This window comes from Rhinoraja longicauda, chromosome 9 (genome assembly GCF_053455715.1).
Source record: "Rhinoraja longicauda isolate Sanriku21f chromosome 9, sRhiLon1.1, whole genome shotgun sequence".
In the NCBI taxonomy this organism is placed as follows: domain Eukaryota; kingdom Metazoa; phylum Chordata; class Chondrichthyes; order Rajiformes; family Arhynchobatidae; genus Rhinoraja; species Rhinoraja longicauda.
In genome coordinates, this window is record NC_135961.1 from 34,947,181 (window position 1) to 34,974,053 (window position 26,873).

Below are 26,873 nucleotides of genomic sequence, written 5' to 3' on the forward strand. Positions count from 1 at the left end.
TGGGTGCTCCGGTTTCCTCCCACTTCACAAAGATGTGCGGGTTTGTAGGTTATTTGGTCTCTGTAAAATTGCCCCTAGTGTGCAGGAAAAGGATGAGAAATATGTCCGATATGTTCACATTACAATAGTTTTTTTCAATGTCTGAAAATGTTTATTTTTCTCTTTTGAGGTTTAGCTTTCATTTTGGAAGTGGGAGCAAATCATTTTAAAGAGGAATCAATAATGAGGAAAGCAGCCAAAAAGCTTAAATTCGTCAGCGTTGTGAAGAAGTGATTGGGAGATGGGGTTAGAAAGATCTGAAACTTAACTTGACTCCTGTTCCTCCCATCATGTCAGAGTAGGCTGAAGCACAACATAGCCTGAGACTAGATTTTAAAATTCGGCAAAAACAGTAAGGAAACAAAGCATTTATTAAAATAAATCGCTGTGACATCAGGGAATCGGTTACACAAGGTACGAGTACTGTGTGAAATGGGCTTTTGGATTGGATAATAGAATCTACTAGACCAAGCGGACCCTTTGGGCCCAAACCTCTCCTGCATTGGTGCAGCACCCTTTCCTCCCCCACTCCCCTCTCCCCCCACCTACTCCCCCCTCCCCTCACCCCCCACCCACTCCCCTCTCCCTCCCTCTCCCTCCACTCCCCCCTCCCTCCACTCCCCACTCCCTCGACTCCCCCCTCCCTCACCGACCAAGGATTCAGTTCCTCCCTCCCACTAGATCCTTGGTCCCCTAGTATTTCCGGGAGATTGTTTGTTTCTTCCTTAGTGAAGACAGAATCAAAGTACTCGTTTAACTGTTCTGCCATTTCCTTGTTTTCCAATATAAATTCACCTGTCTCTGACTGTAAGGGACCTACATTTGTCTCCACCTGTCTCTGACTTTAAGGGACCTACATAAATCTTCTTTGCCTCTTATCCAGCTTGACAACATCTTTCCTATAACATGGTGCCCAAAACTGAACACAATACTCTAAATATTGCCTATTATTGGAACAAAACCGATTGCAAATTTGTTTTCAAAACCTCACCATCAAATATTTGACTGTTGGAGTCATTCTGCAAGATTCAGACTGCTGTGAGAGCAGATAAGGCACATTTAAAATATTTTTTTCCCTGTTGTGTATTTTCCCATGTAATTCTATCACCTTTGTTTATGTTCCAGCTTCGTGTCAATAAACCATTAAATGTCACTGTTTCTCCTCATAGACACATATTGAGCTATTGCTTCTGTGTAAAAATAGATCTTGCAACATTTCATTTAAATTCACTTGGGAAATATTTCTAAACAAACAGACTGGTTCACAAAACATATTATCATTCTGTATTCGCAAACATAGATACACATGATTTCTTTTGGGTGGCAGTTAATAAATGTGATCACAAATTTATTCTTTTAATTACTTTCGTAAGTACATGAATCAGGCTTTCATGCTTTTATTAGGTGTGTGCGACGCATATGATACGGAACTGGCTGCAAACAAATAGTTGTGTTTAGGCCATATTGGAACATGTTTCTGGAGAGCAAAATGTTTAATTACTTGTTGCAAACAATTAGACCCAAGAGAGCAAATCAGCATCTGAGAGACTGGTCTCAAGCCACATCAAGTGCGAACATGCCACACACTCAGACACAGTAGAAAATCTGAAGTAACAGGTGTGAAAATAGATTCTAGATCCATTCAGTTGTTATATTTGTAACACACATACTTTCCATTCAAATCCCTCTGCACCTTATCATATGAACTTTGCTTTATGCGTACCCTAAATGCACTTTGTGCTGCTGTTTGTTGATGCGGAATATTTTAATTTTTTTTAACTCTTCCTCTTCTGAATTCCAATTTTAATTTTCAAGTTGCAATTTTATATTTGCTCAAATAGCTGCAACGTCCATAGGTCATAGGAGCAGAAATAGGCCATTTGGTCCATCGAGTCTACTATGCCATTCAATCATAGCTGATCTATCTTTCTCTCTAAACCTCATTCTCCTGCCTTCTCCCCATAACCCTTGACACCCTTACTAATTTAGAATCTGTAGATCTCCACCTTAAAAATACCCCAATGACTTGGTCTCCACAGCTGTCTGTGACAATAAATTCCACAGATTCACGACCCTCTGACTAAAGAAATTCTTCCTCATCTCCTTTCTAAAGGTACATCCTTTCTAAAGGTATGTACGTTTAATACGTGATGCTGGGTGGAAAAGTTTCATTTTCCATGTCTCGCAGCACCTGTTTTAATGAACCAAGATTTGCATCACAATTTTCCCTGATTGAAGTCCAGAAGGACCAGGTGACATGGTGATGAATGGCTGGAATTTACCAATTAACATTGCAGCTCTTACCGTGGCACCTTGGTGTAAATAGAAACCACCACAGTGATATCACTTACACTAAGATCACCATGTCAAACCTGCGGCATTCTGATACCTGCTGCACTTGTACATTGTTGTCTAGTACCCACTAGTTATCTTGTTTATAAAAAATAAGATAACTAGTCTTATCCTTTATAGGGCGGCACAGTGGTACGCCGGTAGAGTTAGTGCCTTACAGCGCCAAAGACCCAGGTTCGATCCTGACTACGGGTGATGTCTCTATGGAGTTTGTACGTTCTCCTTGTGTCCGTGTGAGTTTTGCCCAGGTGCTCTGGTTTCCTCCCACATTCCAAGGACGTGCAGGTTTGTAGGTTAATTGGCTTCAGTAAAAAAATTGTAATTTTATCCCTAGTGTGTAGGATAGTGTTAGTGTGCGGGGTGATCGCTGGTCCACACAGGATCATAGAAACATAGAAAATAGGTGCAGGAGGAGGCCATTCGGCCATTCGGCCCTTCGAGCCAGCACCGCTATTGATTGTGATCATGGCTGATCATCCCCAATCAATAACCCGTGCCTGCCTTCTCCCCATATCCCTTGATTCCACTAGCCCCTAGAGCTCTATCTAACTCTCTCTTAAATCCATCCAGTGATTTGGCTTCCACTGCCCTCTGTGGCAGAGAATTCCACAAATTCACAACTCTCTGGGTGAAAAGGTTTCTTCTCACCTCAGTTTTAAATGGCGTCCCCTTTATTCTAAGACTGGCCACTGGTTCTGGACTCGTCCAACATTGGGAACATTTTTCCTGCATCTAGCTTGTCCGGTCCTTTTATAATTTTCTATGTTTCTATAAGATCCCCAAGGTGGGCTGAAGGTCTGTTTCGGCACTGTATTTTTGACGTCTAAAGTCTTGCATCTCCTCCTTTGTCTTTGTTGTTAGCTTCACTCATTTAAAGCTGCATTTGCTTCTCTGTCACAAATGGCACTATTTGAAGTGCAATTGAACTACATGATTGCGTAACTTGGCCTGACCACCAACTGCAGCACAGTGGAATTTTAGTGTCGTTGAAAGGTGAACAAATTCAGCAGCCACTTTACATGCAGCAAGATCTCACGAGCAGCATTACAGCTAAGGTCACGATAATCTACTCTGCTGTTGACAGTCGAGAAGCGAATATCAGCCTTGACTTTCAGAACTCTCCCATTCAAAGAGTGTTATAAGATCTTCTACTTCCACCTGGCAGTGCAGACAATGTTACACTGAAACGCTTGACCAGAAATGTTACTCCTCTTCATGACTTTGCATAGTTTTTTAGTTATTCATGCAGGCAGGGCATGTGGTCCATGGGTAACTGTCTTTTTGCATCTTGTATTTGCAAAACAAGTTTTAAAAAACTGTTTGCTGAGCTTTTTGCTTTTTTATTGATGATGGTTGCAGTTTAAATTGTTAATTTCCTTCTCCTGGTAAGATTAATTAGATGCCGAGCCGTTTGTTCCTATTGGGGATATTTCCGTTGGAGCACAAATTCTAAACAATCGTGGAGTCATTCCATTGCTTTTATCATTTGCACACAGAAGGTGGTATCCCTGGCAACATTCTGGAGGATACTCCAGGCCTTCAGTCCGTCCTCTAGATTATTAATAACATAATCACCATGCTACCATGCTCTTTTAATCTGTCAGTCCTCACCGCTATTGCCCAGATGAAGTGATACATTGAGTACAAATGATAGGATTCATAGTATCTCTTCCACCATATGTCCGTTAATTATACATAAGCACTTACAGGCATAGGTTATAGTTTATTATTGCCACATGTACTGAGGTACAGTGAAAAGCTTAAGTTGAAAAGCAGATAATATATTCCTTTATTTGTCCCACACCGGGGAGATTTACAGTGTTACAGCAGCAAAGTGGATAGCAAGAGATCATCCATTATAAATAAAAGTAAAGACAAGGATAATCAGTTTTCTGTGTATTCTTAACTGTTACTGTTGACTCGTCTGCTGGGAGCAGTGCTGGTTGTGCAGTCTCACAGCAGCGGGAAGGAAGGACCTCCTATATCTCTCCTTCACGCACTTGGGGTGAAGGAGTCTGTCACTGAAGGAGCTACTCAGTGCAGTGACAGTGTCCTGCATGGGGTGGGAGTCTTTGTCCAGCAGCGATGTTAACTTTGCCATCATCCTCCTCTCTCCCACCACCTGAACTGAGTCGAGGGGGCAACCCAGGAAAGAGCTGGCCTTCCTGACCAGCTTGTCGAGTCTCTTCCCTTCCGCCGCTGAGATGCTGCTGCTCCAGCAGACCACTCCATAGAAAACTAGATACTACGTAATACAATCAAGTCAAACTCAAGTACAATAGGTAGAGCAAAGTGCAAGATACAGAGTGCAGAATAGAATTCTCAGCATTGTAGTGCATCAGTTCCATAGGTAAAGTCGAATGTCCACAATGGGGTAGAGGTGAATCGGATAATACCTCAGCTTATCAAAGGACCTCAGCCTCATTCACTCCTGGGGAAAACAAACCTAACCAGTCCATATGTATAAGAAAATAACTGCAGATGCTGGTACAAATCGATTTATTCACAAAATGCTGGAGTAACTCAGCAGGTCAGGCAGCATCTCGGGAGAGAAGGAATGGGTGACGTTTCGGGTCGAGACCCTTCTCCAGTCCATTCTCTCTCCACAACTGAAGTCTTCCAATCCAGGCAACATCCTGCTGAATCTCCTCTGCACTCTCTCCAGTGCAAACACATCCTTAATGTAGTGTGGCAACTGCACAAGGTACTTCGTGTGGACCAAGCTGTATTTCGTAAAGTTGCAACTCAACAGCCCAACTTTTACATTCTATGCCCCATCCAATAAAAACAAACATGCCATATGCCTTCTTCGCCACCCGACAATTCTATGTTGCCACTTTCAGGGAACCATAAACTTGAACCCCAAGTTTAGATTAGTTTATTGTCACGTGTACCGAGGTACAGTGAAAAGTTTTTTGGTTGAGTACTATCCAGTCAGCGGAAAGACTATACATGGTCACAATCGAGCCGTCCACAGTGTCCCTCTATCATCAGCATTCCTTATCACCCTACTATTTACTATAGGTGTAACTGCAGATGCTGGTACAAATCGAAGGTATCACAAAATGCTGGAGTAACTCAGCGGATCAGATAGTCTGAAGAAGGGTCTCGACCCGAAACGTCACTCATTCCTTCTCTCCTGAGATGCTGCCTGACCCGCTGAGTTACTCCAGCATTTTGTGATACCTTCGATTTGTACCAGCATCTGCAGTTATTTTCCTACACTACTATACTAATTACTATAAATGCCCTACTTCTATTTGACTTACCAAAATACATCACCTCATACTTGTCAAGATTATAATTCTATCTGCCAAAGCTCTGCCCAATGTTGCATCTTATTTACATCCTGTTGTAGCTGTAGACAGCCAAGCTCATTATTCATAACACTGCTAATTTTTGTGTCATCTACAAATTTATTACTCCTTCTGTACCTTCTGTATTTACATTGAAATTGTTAAACTAGGATCTCAGCACAAACCTCTGGTGCTCCACTGGTCATAGATTTCCAATCAAAAAACTATCCTTCTACCACTACCCTCTGTTTCCTATCACCGAGGCAATCTAAGATCCAGTCAACCATCTCGCCTTGGATCTTGTGTGTCTTAACCTTCTGGAACAGCGTATCATTCAAGACCTTGTCAAATGCTGAAATCCATGTAGACAACATCTATTGCCTTGCCTTGTCCTTAGTTACCATCTCAAAATACCTCAATCAAATTAGTGAGATGGGATTTCCCCCGCACAAAGCCATACTGACAATGTGTAGGAAAAAAAGGAATGAGTTACTCCAGCATTTTGTGTCTACCTGCCATACTGACAATCCCTGATATGCCCATACCATTTTAAATGTACATAAGTCCTATCCTTTTAGAATTTCTCCCAATAATATTCCTTCCACTGAAGTAAGCCTTATTAGTCTGTCGTTTCCTTGTTTTATCTCTCTTGTCCTTCTTAAGTAAACGGACAGCATTAATTATCCTTCAGTCTTCTGGCACTCCACCTGTGGATAGCAAATATGATAAAATCTCAGATGGACACAAAATGCTGGAGTAACTCAGCGGGACAAGCAGCATCTCTGGAGAGAAGGAATGGGTGACGTTTTGGGTCGAGATCTTTCTTCAGTCTGAAGAGTCACGACCTGAAACGTCACCCATTCCTTACTCCAGCATTTTGTGTCTATCTGAGATTTAAATCAGCATCTGCAGTTCCTTCCTACACATGGTAAAATCTCAGTCAGGACCCCAGCTATCTCCTCTCATGGTTCACTTTGGCTATCTGGAATGGGTGTCATGTCCAGAGGATTTATCAATCCTTATGAATCCATGACATTCCAACGCCTCCACTTGCTGATACTGACCTGCTCCAGATTATCCATGTATTCCTCCCTGAGCGCACTATCTTCCTTTCCTTCCCTTTGGTAAAAACCGATGTATTCATTTAGGACTTCAGCAACACCTCCGCACATAGATTAGCCCTTTAAATCCTGTCCATTTCTAAATATAGTTGCAGAATTCAGCATTTTTAACATCATTTTGCATTGAAATCTCACCATTTCTTAATGTTTTGTTTTCAGTAAGATAACTAACTCAATGCTATTACCTTTTACTTTCTTTCAGCTTGTTTTTTTTTTAACTTGAAGCAACAATTTTGAGATTTTAGAAAATACACGTGTTCACGTTACTTTGTGTACACAGAGTATAGCTCCCTGCAAACTGAAGAACGGTCCTGACCCAAACCTTTGCATATCCAGGTCTTCCAGAGATGCTCAAAAGAACACCAAGTGCAGGAGTAACTCAGCAGGTCTGACACATTTCCGGAGAACAAGGCTAGCTGACATTTCCGGTTGAGACCCTTCTTCAAACCGACACATGCCATCTACCTTCTTCGCCACCCTACTTATGTATATTGCCACTTTCAGTGAACTTAAAGGGCAGAGAAGGGTCCCAACCTGAAATGTCACCTATCTATGTTCTCTTGAGATGCTGCCCGACCTGCTGTGTTCCTCCAGCACTTTGTGTCTTTTAAACCAGCATCTGCAGTTCCTTGTGACTATACTTTCCTGCATTCTAGGGGTTCCTGTTTATAGAGTGCTCCAGTGTAGCTGTTGTATCAGCTGTGTTCACTGGATTTGTTTACTGTTTGTGACTCTTAATTTTGCTATTTAACTGTTTTGTACACATGTATATGCCATATCCTGGAAATTTGTCCCTGTGGGTTATAAAACAAAGCACAATAACATGTTATGGTGATTAAAAGAATGAAAAATATTATGAGTCCTTTACCACAGTGACGCAGGAATAGCGAAAAAAAACCATCAAGCCCATTCAGTTCTCACAGTTAACACGCTGTTATTGATTAATACATGGAGACTGTGTTCAGAAGGACCTGCGGCTTGGTTTTGGATGACCCGTAGAGTCTTACAGCAGGGAAATAGGCCCTTCAGCCAAACACGGCCATGCCGACCATGATGGTCCATCAAAACTGTCCGTCCTTGGTCATAAGGTGGCAAAATTGTGAAGTGAGATTGGAAAAGAAACAATGTAGTGAATATTGTAAGTATATTTGCAGATGACACCAAAATTGGTGGTATAATGGATAGTATAGAAGAATATGTAAGTCAGAGAATATCAAATATCAGCAGGGTCTAGCTCTTTCTGGAAGGTGGGCCAAGGGAAGCCAACCAAATTTAGGCATTATACTTTAGATATCAAACCATGGCAGGAGTTGAACAGTAAATGGTATAGCCCTGGAGAGTGTTGTGGAACAGAAAGATCAAGGAGAACACGTGCATGGTTCCCTGAAAGTGGCGATTCAGGTGGGCAGGGTGGTGAAGAAGGCATTTGGCATGCTTGCCCTCATTGGGAAGGGTATTGACTACAAAGATTGGAACCTCATGATGCAGCTGCACAAGTTGATGGTGAGACCACACATGGATTACTGTCTGCAGTGCTGGTCATTCACCTATAGGAAGAAAGGTATTGTTGGAAAGATGCAGAAAAGATTCACCAGAATATTGCCTGTAATTGCAAACTTGAGAATTTGAGATAAATTGAATAGGCTGAGACTTTTGTTGTAGCAACAGGAGGATGCTTATCGAAATGCATAAAATCATGAAGTACTTGGATAAAGTCAATACTCAAAGTCATCTTCCCAGAGCAGAAGATTCTAAAACTGGAAGGCATAGACTTAAGGTGAGAAGAGATAGATTTTAGAGGGATCTCAGGGGAAACCTTTCCCACCGAGGATAGATAATATATGGAATGCGCTGCCAGAAGAAGCTATAGAAGCAGATACAATTATGACTTTCAAAAGACATTTGACAGGTATATGAAGAGGAAGGATTTGGAGGGCTGTGGGTCAAATGCAGGCATGTGAGGACTAGCACAGAATGCTAACCAGGTTGGGCCATAGGGACAGTTTCCATGCTGAATAGCTCCATAACTCTGGCTGAACTTCTTAAATTGATGTGCTGAATATTTGTATTGTTACATTTTCATAAAGAGTTCAAGTAAGGTATGATTGGAGATGTTTTAGAAACATAGAAAAATAGGTGCAGGAGTAAGCCACTCGACCCTTCGAGCCAGCACCGCCATTCAATATGATCATGGCTGATCATCTAAAATAAGTACCCTGTTCCTGCTTTTTCCCCATATCCCTTGATTCCTTTAGCCCTAAGAACTAAATCTATCTCTCTCTTGAAAACATTTTTTTTAAACTGATTTACAAGCACACCCAGGTCTTGTTGCACCTCCCCTTTTCCTAATCCCCTTTTATGTTCATGTTGGTCACTTTGGGGCTGAAACACAGTATCTCAAGTACAATACTTGTAGATTTCCCATATTAGTTATCTTACTGTAATTGTATGTCACAAACTCATGTAAAACTGCACTTTATAAAAATTGTTCAATTTACCATGCCACATGTGAACACCTTTACACAGAGGGTGGTGGGAGCATGGGATCAGCTGCCAGAGGATGTAGTTGAGGCAGCTACTACAACAATATTTAAAAGACGGTAGACACAGAATGCTGCAATCTTTCTTTCCGACACAATATTTAAAAGACATTTGGACAGCTACATTGTTTAGAGGGATATGGGCCAAATGTGAGAAGGGGGACTAGTATAGACGCGACACCTTAGTTGGCATAGCCAAGTTGGGGCCAAAGGGCCTGATTCCATGCTGTTTGATTCAATGACTGACTCTAATCAGCATGCTGAAATGCAATAAATAGAGTCATAGAGTCATACAGCAGCAAAACAGGCCCTTCAGCCCAACTTTCCCACACCAACCAACAAGCATCTACACTAGTCCCACCTGCCTGCGTTTGGCCTACATCCCTCTAAACCAATCCTATCCATGTACCTATCTAAATGCTTCTTAAAAGTTGGGATAGTACCTGCCTCAACCACCTCCTCCAGCGCCTCATTCCATACACCCACCACCTTTTATGTTAAGTTACCCCTTAGGTTTCTGTTAAATCTTACCCCCAACCCCCCCCCCCCCCCCCCCCTCATCTTAAACCTATGTCCTCTGGTTCTCAATTTCCTTACTCTGGGCAAAAGACTCTGCCAATCTTTCCTTTCAAAATCTTTGTACCCAATCTATTCCTTTCAAAAATATTGTGCTTTTCAGAAAAGCTCCAGACATTTTTCTTCAAAAAGTATTATTGAAAACAGGGGCGTAATTAATTGAGAAGATTAACATGACAAAAAAAGCTCAAACCGCTTAGAAAGTTAACACAAGCACAGCTTGAACGAAAGTAAACAAATAATTGTTGCTCCGGGGAATTTTAGAGATTTACTTGGATCTGTCTGGTCATGTTCTGTCATTTGGATACAGTCACAGCCACTGAAAATAGTCTGTGCAGCGCCATTTAATACTGTCCCAAATGGACTGCCATCGCTTGCTTCAGATGGGGAAGTAAATGTGCCATCCTCAGGTGTGTTTAGCATCAGCAAACACTCGGGATAATGCATGTTGAGGCACTCCAGGGATGTCGTACACAAACATATATTTTGTTTCCAGCCTTTAAGCAATGCAGCGTTCTAACAAAATGACAGTCTTAAGGGGGCAGGGATCCCCGGGGTGGCTGTGAGGTAAGCGTTTTGTTTCATTTTGTTGGATTTCTATTCTATTGGAGAACATTTCTATTCTCGGCAACATTATTGCATTAAAGTAGCAAAGATGTTTTTCAATACGTTATATTGCCAGTGACCTTGTATTGCTCAATTAGAGCCAGATAAGAAATTTATAAAATCCACTTGTTTAGGCTTCTTGCATCCCTTAGTGATGGTGCCATTGCATAAATTACCCCTGTTGTGTGTCAATCGCAGGTAGTCTGGGACAACCCATTTCACACTAATTGATCTTTTTTTTTGGCATCTAGTGCAGATGCATGCCAGATACTAATCGTTCAATTGTGTAGTTTGTTGAGAGCCTGGGAGTGACCTTAAAATGGAAACACTCAGAGGTGGTTTAAGAATGAGGCTCATCACCATCTCAAGGGCAATTGGATATGGACACTAGATAATGACCTTGCCATCGACAGCCACATCCCATGGAAAACAAACAACAGAAAAGTGATCTGCCAGTATTCATAACTTTCTCATGCTATGATATTACATTATTATGAGCTGGTATCTCTTGTAGGGCCTGAGCTGCAATGTCTTGCTGACAAGTATGCAATTCCTCAAACACAATAGGGAATAGATAGGGTGAATGCACAGTCTATTACCCGGGGTAGGCGAATCAAAAACAAATGGACATATGTTCAAGGTGAACGGGCAAAGATTTAAAATGAACCTGAGGGGCAACATTTTCACTCAAAGGTTAGTCGGTTTATGGAGCAAACTGCCAGAAGAAGTAGTGGAGGCAGATGCTATAACAGCATTTGAAATTCACTTGGACAGATACATGGATGGGAAAGGTTCAGAAGGATATGGGCCAAGCACAGGCAAATGGGACTAGCTTAGATGGGGCATCTTGGTCAGCATGGTTGAGTTGGGCCAAAGGGCCTGTTTCCGTGTTGTACCACTCTATGACAATGTGCATCACTGTGCACTGTGGAAAAATATAGTGGATGAAGCTGGACAAAGCTTTATCACCTCTACCTCCACTTCTACAGACCATGACACTTTCTGTGGATTACTGTTCAATGACGAGCGGTGTGCCTTTAAACCAAGTGGCTGCTCTAAATTTAACAAAGCCAATTTGTGAATTGATGAGCCTGTGGTCGGGAATTGTCTCTGTGAAACGTTGCTTACAGTCTGTTAAATAAACATGCTAAAAAATATGCACAATCATTCACATGAACTTACTTGGTGCAATTTGAATTGGCAATCCATCTATTTATCCCCTCCCAATGGGGTGGCTTTATTTTAGCCAAGTTTCTTCTGTGCATTTCTGGTTGTCCCATTACAGGAAGGATGTAGATGCTTTACAGATGGTGCTGAAGAGGTTTACCAGAAAGCTGCCTGGATTAGAGGGAGGGGTTGGGGAAACTTGGATTGTTTTCTGTGGAACGTCAGCGGTTGAGGGGACATTTGATAGAAGCATGGAAAATTATAAGAGACAGAGATGTGGTAGACAGCCAAAACCTTTTTCCCAGGGCGTAAATGTCAAAGTCTCGAGGGCATAGCTTTATAAGGTGAAAGGGGCAAAGTGTAAAGGAGATGTACGGAGCAAGATTTTTTACTCGGAGAGTGGTGAGTTCTCAAACTTGGTGCCAGGGGTGGTGGTAGAGGCAGATGCAACAGTGACATTTATGAGGCTTTTAGATGGGCTAGTGGACATGCAGGGACTGGAGGGGTAGGCATCACATGTAGGCAGAGGAGTTTAATTTAACTTGGCATCATGTCTTGCATGAATATAGTGGACCAAAGGGCCTGTTCTTGCGCTGTGCTGTCCTATGTTCTATGTAACTTTAAAGATAAGAGATTAAGTTGGGGATTTATATAGAATTTATTGTACAGAAACAACCCAGTCAACCAAAGTGATCGATGCTGGTATTTATGCTCCATGCTTTCTCTCAATCAATTTAATCTTATCCTATCAATTTTCTTATTTTTTATCTCGTTCTATTAATCCTACATCCTCGTCGTATAATATTAGTCAGTGGAAACAAAATTAAACAAAAAGAAGTCATGCTTATATCTCGCATCATCCTTGTGTCCTCCGGATAGCTCACTGCTTCATAACCAATTAATTGGCTTTAAATGTAGTCATTGCTGAAATCTGGACCAATATTGCAACCACTCGCATATTGCAGAGCCCTCCATAAGCAGCAAATAAAAGGATGGTTTATTTTTTTAATGGAATATTTTCCAGGTTACAGAGGAACTAGAAGCTACATTTTGGAGCAGAACCACCTCATCAGAACGAGGAAAGTTGAACTTCATCATGGGATATCAAACAGAACAGTACAGCACAAGAACAAGCCATTCAGCCCACAATGTCTGTGCTGAACATGATGCCAAGACCACTTATTTACCTGCACATAACCCATATCCCTCCATTCCCTGCATATCCATATGCCCGTCCAAAAGCCTTTTAAATGCCACTAATGTATCTGCTTTAACCACCACTCCATGCACTTACCACCAGTTGTGACAAAAAATCTTCATCTTGAAATGTTAACACATAGAGTGATACAGTGTGGAAACAGGCCCTTCGGCCCAACTCGCCCACACCGGCCAACAATATCCCAGTCACACCAGACCCACTTGCCTGCGCTTGGTCCATATTCCTTCAACCTGTCCTATCCATGTACCTGTTTCTTAAACGATGGGATAGTCCCAGCCTCAACTACCTCCTCTGGCAGTTTGTTCCATAAACCCACCGCCCTTTGTGTGAAAAAGTTACCCCTCGGATTCCTATTAAATCTTTTCCCTTCACCTTGAACCTATGTCCTCTGGTCCTCGATTCCCCTACTCTGGGCAAAAGACTGCATTTACCCGATCTGTTCCTCTCATGATTTTGTATACCTCTATAAGATCTCCCCTCACCCTCCTGCGCTCCATGGAATAGAGACCCAGCCTACTCAAGCTCTCCCTATAGTTCACACCCTCTAGTCCTGGCAACATCGTCGTAAATCATTTCTGAATCCTTTCAAGCTTGACAATATCTTTCCTATAACGTGGTGCCCAGAACTGAACACAATATTCTAAATGCGGTCTCACCAACGTCTTATACAACTGCAACATGACCTCCCAACTTCTTACTCAATACTCTGACTGATGAAGGCCGAAGTGCCAAAAGCCTTTTTGATCACCTTATCCACCTGCGACTCGATCTTCAAGGAACCATGTACTCCCAGATCTCTCTGCTGTACAACAGTACCCAGAGGACCACCATTTACTGTGCAGATCCTGCCCTTGTTCGACGTTCCAAAATGCAACATCTCACACTTCTCTGCATTAAATTCCATAATACTCTGTTTCTCATTCTACAGATACTGCCTGATCTGAGTATTCCAGGATTTTCTGGGGGGTTTTCAGATTTCCAAAATCTGCAGTTTTTTGCTATTTAGAATTCATTCTTGGTTGACAATAGACAATAGACAATAGGTGCAGGAGTAGGCCATTCAGCCCTTCGAGCCAGCACCGCCATTCAATGCGATCATGGCTGATCACTATCAATCAGTACCCCGTTCCTGCCTTCTCCCCATACCCCCTCACTCCGCTATCCTTAAGAGCTCTATCCAGCTCTCTCTTGAAAGCATCCAACGAACTGGCCTCCACTGCCTTCTGAGGCAGAGAATTCCACACCTTCACCACCCTCTGACTGAAAAAGTTCTTCCTCATCTCCGTTCTAAATGGCCTACCCCTTATTCTCAAACTGTGGCCCCTTGTTCTGGACTCCCCCAACATTGGGAACATGTTATCTGCCTCTAATGTGTCCAATCCCCTAATTATCTTATATGTTTCAATAAGATCCCCCCTCATCCTTCTAAATTCCAGTGTATACAAGCCCAATCGCTCCAGCCTTTCAACATACGACAGTCCCGCCATTCCGGGAATTAATCTAGTGAACCTACGCTGCACGCCCTCCATAGCAAGAATATCCTTCCTCAAATTTGGAGACCAAAACTGCACACAGTACTCCAGGTGCGGTCTCACCAGGGCCCGGTACAACTGTAGAAGGACCTCTTTGCTCCTATACTCAACTCCTCTTGTTACGAAGGCCAACATTCCATTGGCTTTCTTCACTGCCTGCTGAACCTGCATGCTTCCTTTCATTGACTGATGCACTAGGACACCCAGATCTCGTTGAACTCCCCCTCCTCCTAACTTGACACCATTCAGATAATAATCTGCCTTTCTATTCTTACTTCCAAAGTGAATAACCTCACACTTATCTACATTAAACTGCATCTGCCATGTATCCGCCCACTCACACAACCTGTCCAGGTCACCCTGCAGCCTTATTGCATCTTCCTCACAATTCACACTACCCCCCAACTTAGTATCATCTGCAAATTTGCTAATGGTACTTTTAATCCCTTCGTCTAAGTCATTAATGTATATCGTAAATAGCTGGGGTCCCAGCACCGAACCTTGCGGTACCCCACTGGTCACTGCCTGCCATTCCGAAAGGGACCCATTTATCCCCACTCTTTGCTTTCTGTCTGTTAACCAATTTTCTATCCATGTCAGTACCCTACCCCCAATACCATGTGCCCTAATTTTGCCCACTAATCTCCTATGTGGGACCTTGTCGAAGGCTTTCTGAAAGTCGAGGTACACCACATCCACTGACTCTCCCTTGTCAATTTTCCTAGTTACATCCTCAAAAAATTCCAGTAGATTTGTCAAGCATGATTTCCCCTTCGTAAATCCATGCTGACTCGGAACGATCCCGTTACTGCTATCCAAATGCTCAGCAATTTCGTCTTTTATAATTGACTCCAGCATTTTCCCCACCACTGATGTCAGACTAACTGGTCTATAATTACCCGTTTTCTCTCTCCCTCCTTTCTTAAAAAGTGGGATAACATTTGCTATTCTCCAATCCACAGGAACTGATCCTGAATCTATAGAACATTGAAAAATGATCTCCAATGCTTCCACTATTTCTAGAGCCACCTCCTTAAGTACTCTGGGATGCAGACCATCAGGCCCTGGGGATTTATCAGCCTTCAGTCCCATCAGTCTACCCAAAACCATTTCCTGCCTAATGTGGATTTCCTTCAGTTCCTCCATCACCCTAGGTTCTCCAGCCCCTAGAACATTTGGGAGATTGTGTGTATCTTCCTCAGTGAAGACAGATCCAAAGTAACGGTTTAACTCGTCTGCCATTTCTTTGTTCCCCATAATAAATTCCCCTGCTTCTGTCTTCAAGGGACCCACATTTGCCTTGACTATTTTTTTCCTCTTCACGTACCACCTTTAGTTTAGTTTAATATTGTCACGTGTACCGAGATACAGTGAAAAGCATTTATGTTGCATGCTATCCAGTCAGCAAAAAGACTATACATGATTACCATCAAGCCATCCACAGTGTGCAGTTACAGGATAAAGGGAATAACGTTTAGTGCAAGGTAAAGTCTGATTAAAGATAGTTCAAAGGTCTCCAATGAGGTAGATGGTAGCTAATGACCACTCTCTAGTTGCTGGTGTGATGTCTGTGGATTTCCATAAAGCCTAGTTGTTGATAGGATGGTTCAGTTGCCTGATGACAGCTGTGAAGAAACTGTTCCTGAATCTGGAAGTGTGCGTTTTCACACTTCTGTATCCCTTGCGTGATGGGAGAGAGGAGAAGAGGGAGTGACCGGGGTGCGGCTGGCCCTTGATTATGCTGGTGGCCTTGCAGAGGCAGCGTGAAGTCTAGATGGTCAATGGAAGGGAGGTCGGTTTGCGTGATGGAGGGGGAGGGGGAGTGGAGGTAGGGGGGGAGGGGAGCAGGGGTGGGGGTAGAGGTGGGGGGCAACATGGGCCATTGTGATTTGCTGTTAAAGACCACTGGAGCGAGTATGTCATCAATGAAATTAGGTATGTGCAGTTTTAAATGAAACTCTTTATGCATAACTTAATCGTACATTTTATGACCATTGTTCTTTTATTCAATACCAGGAGAATTGGGATGTGTAAGGAAAAAGCAAAATAGAAAAAACAAAACAAAACAATTTTTTCTTTGTGTTGTAAAAAGTGTTTCTGTTCAATAACCTTTCTTTTAATAACAGAATATACTCATGTTAGGCCTGACATTGTACATGTAGTCCAAGAACTACAGACTGTTGGAAATAATAGTCGTTTTTCACACATGAATGTAGCGCAACGCGTACGCACATTTGGCGTGCATACTTTTTTTTGCTGAGAAGTTGCATTACGCGCCATATTATGAATTTTGATGTAAAATTCTGAATTTTGGACATCAAAATTATGAATTTGTAAAATGAAATGTTGGGCTGTCTGTGGAGTTGTTTCCAAAACGTACTGTGATGCATCCCGATAAAAGGCTTTCTACGGCGCATCTGTAGATGTTGGTGAGGGTTGTTGTGGACATGCCGAACATCCTAAGTCTTCCAAAGAAGTAGAGGCATTAGTGCGCTTTCATGGCCATTGTTTCTGTATGCCTTGTCCTGGACTAATTACTGGTGTTATTTATTCCTAAGGACTTGAAGCTTTCAGCCATCTCTACTTTGGCGCCATCAATATATGTACCGCTTCCTGAAGTCGATCACAATGTCCTGAATGGTCACTCCTGATGGGTTTGGTGGGCATTTTTCTGGAATTGTTAAAATCTTTGCGGTGAAGATGTATGCAGCAATGCTGTTGTATCAGAGGTGGCAATGAAGGAAATAGTGTTTAAGTCCCAAGATTTGCGGACTTTCACAGATTCTATGATTTGTTATACAAGAACCGGTTGATCTTCTGTCATGTCTAAAGGCTCCATTACATAAGAAGACAGTTTTGCATAGGCAGTGCATCATTCCAGTTTTTTTTAATGTGATTTCCTAATTTTTCTTAATGAGGAAATGAAAATATCTTGCATCCAAATGAAAATGAAAATATGTCAGCTACAATAACTTGGAGGTTAAAAATGCTTAAATTCATGAGTCTTGAATACACTTTTTAATTCTGTGCATTATTGACACTTGGGTAAATGTATTATTTTCTTCAATAGGTATCTCGAACCCCATTGTGCTCTCAATCACATCTTTGATGTTTGCTCCTATTTCTTAAAAGTAGACCAATAGCAGCATACATCTGGTGATGAAAGCCGACTTGTTTTTGAAGGATTTAAAATAAAAAAAATCTTTAAATGGGCAATGTGTAGGATCCTCTGTGAAAGTGGAGAGAATAACAGATTGGATTAAGCTTCACACTGGATAAGAATAGACCTGGGAGAACCAGCAATTTTAAGGCAAAATAAGCTGTGTGTTAGATCATTACAAGGCCACTGCATTGTAAAGGGAGGACATCTGAGAAGCAGCACCTTGTCTCCAAACATTTGTTGCTTGTGTAGTGTGAAATGCTTTGTGCTGTCAGTGGAAGGCATGTGATCCCTGTGGAGAATTTAATTCAATGTGCATAGAATGTAGTTTAAGATTGTGGTTTACATTAATATATATCATAAACAATTATTTTGTGGCTTTCACAGCCAGTTAACCCCTACCTCCCACCCCATTGCTTTTCTTTTCAGTCTAGTGGTTTGAGCCCTCAACCTCATTTCATTTAATACCCGACGGCACAAGAGACTGCAGATACTGAAATCTGTAGCAAGGTGTGGTGCAGAGGTAGAGTTGCTGCCTCACAGCGCCAGAGACCCGGGTTCCATCCTGACTGCAGGTGCTGTCTGTACAGAGGTTGTACATTCTCCCTGTGACCCCGTGGGTTTACCCCGGGTGCTCTGGTTTCCTCCCACACTCCAAAGACGTACAGATTTGTAGGTTTATTGGTTTTGGTAAAATTATAAATTTTATCTAATGTGTAGGATGGTATTAGGATTGTTGGTCGGCACGGACTCGGTGGGCTGAAGGGCCTGCTTCTACACTGTATTTCTAAAGTCTAAAAAGAACAGCTGGAGGAACTCAGCAGGTCAGGAACGAATAGAGACCCCTTCAAGATGGTCTCAGCCCGAAACATCAACTGCTCATTTCCCTCCAAAGATGCTGCCTGACTCGTTGAGATCCTCTAGCTGCTCTCCTTTTATATTTGCTTGACTTAATGCTTGTTCCTCATGGTCAGGGCATTAATTATTGATTGACACCCCTCAACATTGTGGTTTATTTAAAGGGTAATGACACTGGGAATGATTGCAAGGCAGTAATCTGAGCCGATATCATAAATCATGAGAGCGAAACTCAATCAGGTATCTAAACTCTTTAGATTAAATTACAGCACAAAATCATTCCACAAAAATCACTTGTCCTATTAATAACTGCGCAACGGTTTTATTTTGTTTTAAGTAGCTTTGGGTAATTATCAATGTATAGAACTTTGGCTTGCACTTCCTATAATTAATATGTAGAAACAAGGAACTGCAGATGCAGGTTAATACACAAAAGAACACAAAGTGCTTGAGTATCTCAGCTGAGATGATGAAGAAGGGTCTCGACCCGAAACATCACCTATCCATGTTCTCAATAGACAATAGGTGCAGGAGTAGGCCATTCAGCCCTTCGAGCCAGCACCACCATTCAATGTGATCATGGCTGATCATCCACAATCAGTACCCCGTTCCTGCCCTCTCCTCATACCCCCTGACTCAGCTATCATTAAGAGCTCTATCTAACTCTCTCTTGAAAGCATCCAGAGAATTGGCCTCCACTGCCTTCTGAGGCAGAGAATTCCACAGATTTACAACTCTCTGAGTGAAAAAGTTTTTCCTCATCTCCGTTGTAAATGGCCTAGCCCTTATTCTTAAACTGTGGCCTCTGGTTCTGGACTCCCCCAACAGTGTCTCCACCTATATCCTTCCTTTGTCCCGCCCCCCTGACATCAGTCTAAAGAAGGGTCTCGACCCGAAACGTCACCCATTCCTTCTCCCCTGAGATGCTGCCTGACCTGCTGAGTTACTCCAGCATTTTGTGAATAAATACCTTCAATTTGTACCAGCATCTGCAGTTATTTTCCTACACGAGTAGTCCCTTGAGTAATCTGATTTAAAATCAGACTATTTTTAACCAAACTATGAACTACATTCCTTGGTGTACAATAATTGGTTTCTTGATAAATGAATTATATCCTTCTCTAAAAGCAATTTTAAAAATGTGCCAAAAAAATCCTGTTTTCCAAAAAATTAGCAATTTAGAGAAGCTTATCTAATTAACAGAATTGACAAAATTCTTTAATTTCAAGGAAAGATGAGTTGGCTGGTGTGGGGCATATGAACCAGATTTGTGAGGAGAATCCGAACAGGTATGCTCATGAACGATTTTTGAAAAGAACAAATGATTTTAGGACTAGTGTGACATTTAAAGTTTTGTACCGGCTGAGCTCTTTCTGCTTGGTTTGCTTTAATGTTACTGCATAAAGGAGCAGGAAACAGACCATTTTTAATGCTCTAGAACATGGGGGGACGGCATGGTGGCGCAACCGTAGAGTTGCTGCCTTACAATATCGGAGACCTGGGTTCAATCCTGATTATGGGTGCTGTCTGTACCGAGTTTGTACATTCTCCCTTTGACCGCTGGGTTTTCCCTGGGTGTTTCGGTTTCCTCCCACACTTCGAAAATGTTCAGTGTTTTGGGCTGATTGGCTTTGGTAAAATTGTTCCTAGTGTGTAGGATAGAACTAGTGCACAAGGTGATCACTGATCGGCACAGACTGGGTGGGCCGATGGACCTGTTTCTGCACTGTATCTCTAAACTAAATTAATCTTATAATATTCATCTTTCCAATGTTATTGCCTATAAATCATAAAATATGCCATCCAGTGCGCTCTTCCAGTTGGTGTGGTCACCACATTGTTGATTAATTACTTTAGTCATTTGTTTTACTCTTGATATCCTGAACTGTTAGACTCAGTCTTGACCCATCAGCATCAAAAATAAAAGCAAACCAGTCAGGAAGTGACATGCTGATACCAGCAATGCCCAACAAGCACACATCGATAATCATATAATTTCTTTTTGGCCATGTCACATCTAATTCATTTTTGTTTGATAGTTGAAAAGCCTGAAACTTGATTGCAGCAGCCATCCCTGTCGGATTTTTATTCAATCGAGTAATGTGTGAGTGCTCCAGATTAATTTATAGTACTTAATGTGCTTCACTAAGATCTGGATTTAAGGATTACAACAGTATAAACAATGGTCATTACTAATGATTTCTATGCTGAACAGCTGGAGCTTTATTCCGAGGACTGTCATGGATCAGCTGGAGGCTTCAGGATTGTTGATCGGGATGATTTCATCTGTGGACTAAAATATGGAAAGACTCCAATTTTGAAAGGCTGTCGTCAGTTCCTATTAACATCCGGGTCACTGACTACAATAGTGATTAACACCTAAACATTGTTTTAAAGCAGAGTTTGATAGATTCTTGATGAGTAAGGGTCTCAAATGCTATGGGGAGAGGTAGGAGAACGAGGTTAAGGGGGAAAAAAAGATCAGCCAAGATCAAATAACGGGACAAACTTGATGGGCCGAATGACCTTATTTTGCTACTATGCCTATGATGATCTTATAAACATCACCTGCTAAGGTGCTTTCACGTGTAGAAGTATATCTCCTGTTTGAAAGCAATTTGTCAAGATAGAAATTCTGAAAATAATAATTCTCATTAAAATCTATCAATATAGAGTCATACAGTGCGGAAATAGGCCCTTCAGCCCAACTCCTCCATGCTGACCAAGATCCCCCATCTAAGCTAGTCCCCTTTGCCCACATTTGGCCCATATCCCTCTAAATCTTTCCAATCCATGTACATGTCCAAGTGTCTTTTAATCTAGCTACAGTATGTATCCCTGCATCGGTTGTGTCTCCATAATGGGTTACGCTGCTCATTTTTTGTGCCCATAGTTTAGGTGCACCTGAGTTATATGAGCAAAATCTAGGGCTTTTACTCTGGTCAACTTTGGAACAAAGAAAGTGCAGTATTATCAGAAGTGCCTCCTTTTGATTCGATGCCAAGTGCACTTTTCCAGCAAGTAAAAAATGTCTCAACAACATATGCAGAAAACCGATTCTGGCCACTATATAATCCTCATCATCATTTGCTGTTTGTGAGAATTTGCTGTGTTTTATTCATTACATGTAGAAGTATTTAATTGGCTGTAAAGTAATTTGAGAGGTTGCGAGGCCATAAAAGATACAATTGCAACTATTTACAGGCACCTCTCGTTTTACGAGTGTTTGATTTATACATTTATGAAATAACACACTTGTTCCTTTAATACCAAAGTTTGATTTATGCTCAAGTATTTTCAGAACAATGCGCTCAAATTTAATGCTGACAGTGTAGTCAAATTTATATTTAATGTATGCGTTTTTGAATCACGCAATGCTTTTCAAGCATGTAATCTCCGTGTAAAATGCGGGATGCCTACATTTGTAAATGGAAAGCAATTTGGTCAGTGGAGTAGATTCTACATTAATTCACAAAATGCTGGAGTATCTCAGCAGGTCAGGCAGCATCTCAGGAAAGAAGGAATGGGTGACGTTTCGGGTCTCGACCGAAACGTCACCCATTCCTTCTCTCCTGAGATGCTGCCTGACCTGCTGAGTTACTCCAGCATTTTGTGAATAAATACCTTCGATTTGTACCAGCATCTGCAGTTATTTTCTTATAGATTCTACATTAAGAATGGTATCAGTAAATAGCTCAAGTAAAACCTGAAACTGTTTGTGCAGTCTGGGAAAAATGGCATGAGAGTGGAGTCTTCTCTTTTTTATCTTCACTATCTTGTTTACTTTTTATATGATTTACATTTTCCTCTGAAATAGGTTTCTGTAATATTCAGGGACTATTAAAGTTGCCATTGGTGTCCAGAATAAAGAATTCCAAAGTTTCCGGGGAATTTTAGCAGATAAGAACCAATGCATCTGCTAATTCTGCAGCCTCTTCCTTTGAGACTGATAAATGAACTCAGCGGGTCAAGCAGCATCTGGAGGGAAAGAATAGGCAATGTTTCGGGTTGGACCCTTTCCTCAGACACTAGTGATAGGTGTTTACAGATGGTGGGGGTGGGAGGGGGAAGGAGGTTTGATTCGAAGTTGGGCAGAGGAAATGGCAAAGGTTGGAGGTGACAAATGCCAGGGGAGACAAAAGGGTGTCAGGTAATGAAAGGAGGAGTCAAATGTAAAGCCTGAGGGAGGGATAAGTGGAAGAGGACGAGGATAGGGGAATGAGAGGGTATAAATGGGAAATGTGGGACTCGTGCTTGGGAGATGAACGTACAGAAGAGGAGAAAGGAGCAGGGTGACTGAAGGGGTGAGCGGCAGTATGGGACGTCAACCTATAGTCCCTCCTAATTGCCTCATATTTACAGATTGTTTTAAGTTCCTCCATGAAGCTCGTTGAGTATCTATTATTGTTGGAAAGTTTCTGGTATGAGGATTGATCCAACATAATTATTTAGTCTGTCCAATTCTCTGTTTTTCATTATTAATTCTCCAATCATGTCCACGACATGTACTTTAGATTCCCTTGCTTTTTATACTGTTGTAGCTCTTAGTGTCTGTTTTTGTTTTATTTCCTACTTCATAGGTCCTTGTGGCTAAAGGGATCAGGGGGTATGGAGAGAAGGCAGGTACAGGATACTGAGTTGGATGATCAGCCATGATCATATTGAATGGCGGTGCAGGCTTGAAGGGCCGAATAGCCTACTCCTGCACCTACTTTCTATGTTTCTATGTTTCATACTGCACACTACCTCCTCTTTAGAATTATTTTAGTTATCCTTTGATGGTTTCCAAACATTTTCCAATTGACTGACATGCCTCTGATCTTTGTATGACTTTTTTTCAATCTAACGCTATTCGTAACTTCCATAGCCACAGACCTTGTACTGTTTGATTCTCACTATAATATATTTTGCACATTTTAGCAACCCAACCATCACACAAACCAACCTCTCTTCCATTGTCTCAGCAAGACCATCAACATAATCAATGACGAGTCTCAACCCGGTCACTCCCTCTTCTGCCCTCTCCCATCAGGCAAGAGGTACAGAAGTTTGAAAACGCACACCTCCAGATTCATAGACAGTTTCTTCCCAACTATCATCAAGCAATTGAACCATCCTATCAACAACTAGAGAGCGGTCCGGAGCTACTATCTACCTCATTGAAGACCCTCGGACTATCTTTAATTGGACTTTACTGGACTTTATCTTCCACTATATATTATTCCCTTTATCCTGTAACTGTACACTGTGGATGGCTGGATTGTAATCATCTATAGTCTTTCTACTGACTGGCTTGTATACACTGGAATTTAGAAGGACGAGAGGGGATCAAATCGAAACGTATAAGATTATTAAGGGGTTGGACACGTTAGAGGCAGGAAACATGTTCCCAATGTTGGGGGAGTCCAGAACCAGGGGCCACGGTTTAAGAATAAGGGACAGGCCATTTAGAACGGAGATGAGGAAAAACCTTTTCAGTCAGAGAGTTGAGAATCTGTGGAATTCTCTGCCTCAGGAGGCAGTGGAGGCCAATTCTCTGAATGCATTCAAGAGAGAGCTAGATAAAGCTCTTAATGATAGTGGAGTCAGGGGGTATGGGGAGAAGGCAGGAATGGGGTACTGATTGAGAATGATCAGCCATGATCACATTGAATGGAGGTGCTGGCTCGAAGGGCCGAATGGCCTACTCCTGCACCTATTGTCTATTGTCTATTGACTGGATGGCACGCAACAAAAAAGCTTTTCAATATAACTTGGTACATGTGACAATAGACTAAACTAAAAGAAAAATGTTATCAGACTCTTGAATGGACCTCTCATGAACTGAGGATGAACATCTCCAAATCTACTTTGTTTCAGCATTTGCATTATTTTTTACCTGCTCTGTAGCTGTAAAGCTATGTTGTGCCTCCTGGTTCTTTATTTCTCTTGCAGTATCTTGATCTGTATGCGTGTAGTATGATTATCCTGGGCAGCACGCAAAACAAAGTTTTACCCTATTTCTCGGTGCATGTGACAATAATAAATCATTGCCAATATTATCTGTTGTAATATCTTTTCTGGTGTAATGTCTGTGTAAAAAGCTCTTGTTTCTCTCTGCTCAGGTTGGCTCGGTGCACGTACGGATCAGGAGAGATGCAAACGAACAATTGGTGCTGGCTCACGTGACCAACCGTCTATCCACTCTTGTCAAAACATTAACTGTTCAGATCTTTAAAGATGATTGGGTTCGGCCATCGTTAGTGACAGCATTAATCCCAAGCAACATACTGAACCCACTGGACAGTGTCAATCTTACGCCAGTGTCAGCTGCCAAGCCCCCGGATGGCATCAATCCCGTCACCTCCACACCAGCAAAGCCAGCCAGCCCTCCACCCGAGTTCTCCTTCAACACACCAGGTAAGAACATCAACCCGGTGATCCTTCCCACTGCTCCCTCAACTCACCCTTATGGCTTAGGACTCAATCATGGACCTGCTCCGTATGGGAGTGCGTTTAGCCAGGGGGTCGGAAGACCCGGAACTGGATCAACTCAAGGATTCAGATCTGGATTGATTAACATTCCAAACAAATACACAACAGGTACTCAAGGACATGTCAGCCAGTTCAGATAATCGGTGCAGTGCAACATTCCATGATTTGAAGACAACAGACTTCTTTAAGTTGATTCCTCTTAAAAAGAGCAGCTGGATAAAATATTTTAACTGCAGAGCTTATATTTGGCATTATTACCTCAATATTTTAAAAACATTTTATGTATCTGCCCTTCAAATCATATGTCCTTCTCAAATCGGTTGGTAAAAAATAGATAAACCATTTGCCTACATTTATAATTTTGGCTTGGAAGGTCAAAAGACTTGCTTATTATATGCTTTATAGCTGACCATCATGCTGTGTAAGATGTCACCATAGTGACAAATCACCAGACTTGCTCTTTTGCTTTTGCCCCAATACCTATCTGACGGTCTGACTGAGATCGGAGATCCTGCCACATTGTGGAATGATGGAGCACAACCAGACATCTTTGGGATGGTTTCATCTTTCAGGTGACTGCAGCAAATTACGCCAATGCCTTTTGTTTCCAAACACTACAGTTGTTTCATTCATAAGAACATAAGACACAGGAGCAGGATTAGGCCATTCGGCCCATCGACACTGCTCCACCGTTCGATCATGGCTGATCTATTTTTCCCTCCATTCTCCTGCCTTCTTCTCATGCCATGTAGCATCAGTTTTCCTTCTTGCAACAGGGTGCTGCAAGATCAACATGGATGTCACTAATAAAGACTTCAGCTTGGCCTTGGCGATGATCAATTAGTTATGGCAATTCATTTCCGCAAATTATTTTTTATTCCCTGAATCTATTTTTTTTAAAGCAAAGGGTATGATTATTGACATCAGTGTTACGAAGCTTCAAAATTATGTTACTTTGGAGATAGCGCAGTTTTTCACAAAGTTAAATGGACAGACTATCTATGGGAAGCACGGTCTATATTGGCTGTTTCTGAACCCAGGGTCTTCATGCATTTGGTACAATAATCCTTCAGGTATTCCATTGTAATTAGTTATGTGCGATTATGCTCTAAGCTTGAATTCATTGCGAACTGGATTGTCAGTGTAAATATCATCTTAATAAAAGTGTTGACTTTTATGTTCAGAGACATGAACTGTACAGCTGATACTTTTGATCTGAGGTTTTCAAGAAAAATATGTGGATATACTTTATTTAAAATACTAAAAATATGTATAAATGTGTGCTGTAGTTTGTACTATAGGTATAAGTTTGTTATATTTGGCATCAATGTACATAAACAACTTTTTGAAAAAACTGGATCAATTATGGCAGAAGTAAATGCAGCCTGGTGTGAATATGTTAAAGATAACGTGTTTTGTTTTACATAACTGTTCTATTGACCAATAAAGTGAGTACCAAAATGGCTAACTGTTGTGGTATCATTGAATCAGTGCAGTTTTGCACTTTGCACTGCAACACAATAACTTACAGTTTAACAACACATTTAATTTTTAATGCGTTTAGAGTCATACAGCACAGAAACAGGCCCTTCAGCGCAACTTGGCCATGCCGACCAACATGTCCCATCTATACTAGTCCCACCTGCCAGCTTTTGGCTCATATCCTTCTTAACCTATCCTATCCATGTACCTGTCCAATTGTCTTCTAACTGCCTCAATTACCTCTTCTGGCAGCTGGTTCCATATACCCGCTTTGTGCAAAAAATAAGTTGTCCCTCGGGTTCCTACTAAAACATTCCTCTTCACCTTCAACCTATGTCCTCTGGTTCTTGATTCCCCTACTCTGGATAAGACTGTGCATTCACCCTATCTATTCCCCTCATGATCTTATACACCTCCATAAGATCACCCCTCAGTCTGTGCTATAAAGTAC

General features: G+C 41.8%; 1 protein-coding gene across 1 annotated transcript in view; it reads left to right on the forward strand.

Moving 5' to 3' along the window:
• slc30a6 (solute carrier family 30 member 6) overlaps positions 1-26,398 on the forward strand; it is a 117,443-nt gene extending 91,045 nt beyond the window's left edge. The window contains exon 15 of the mRNA XM_078405096.1: positions 24,571-26,398. Coding sequence (XP_078261222.1) covers positions 24,571-25,080 — 510 coding nt within the window. The 3' untranslated portion in view covers positions 25,081-26,398. The remainder of the gene's footprint in view (positions 1-24,570) is intronic.
• The last annotated feature ends 475 nt before the right edge of the window (positions 26,399-26,873 follow it).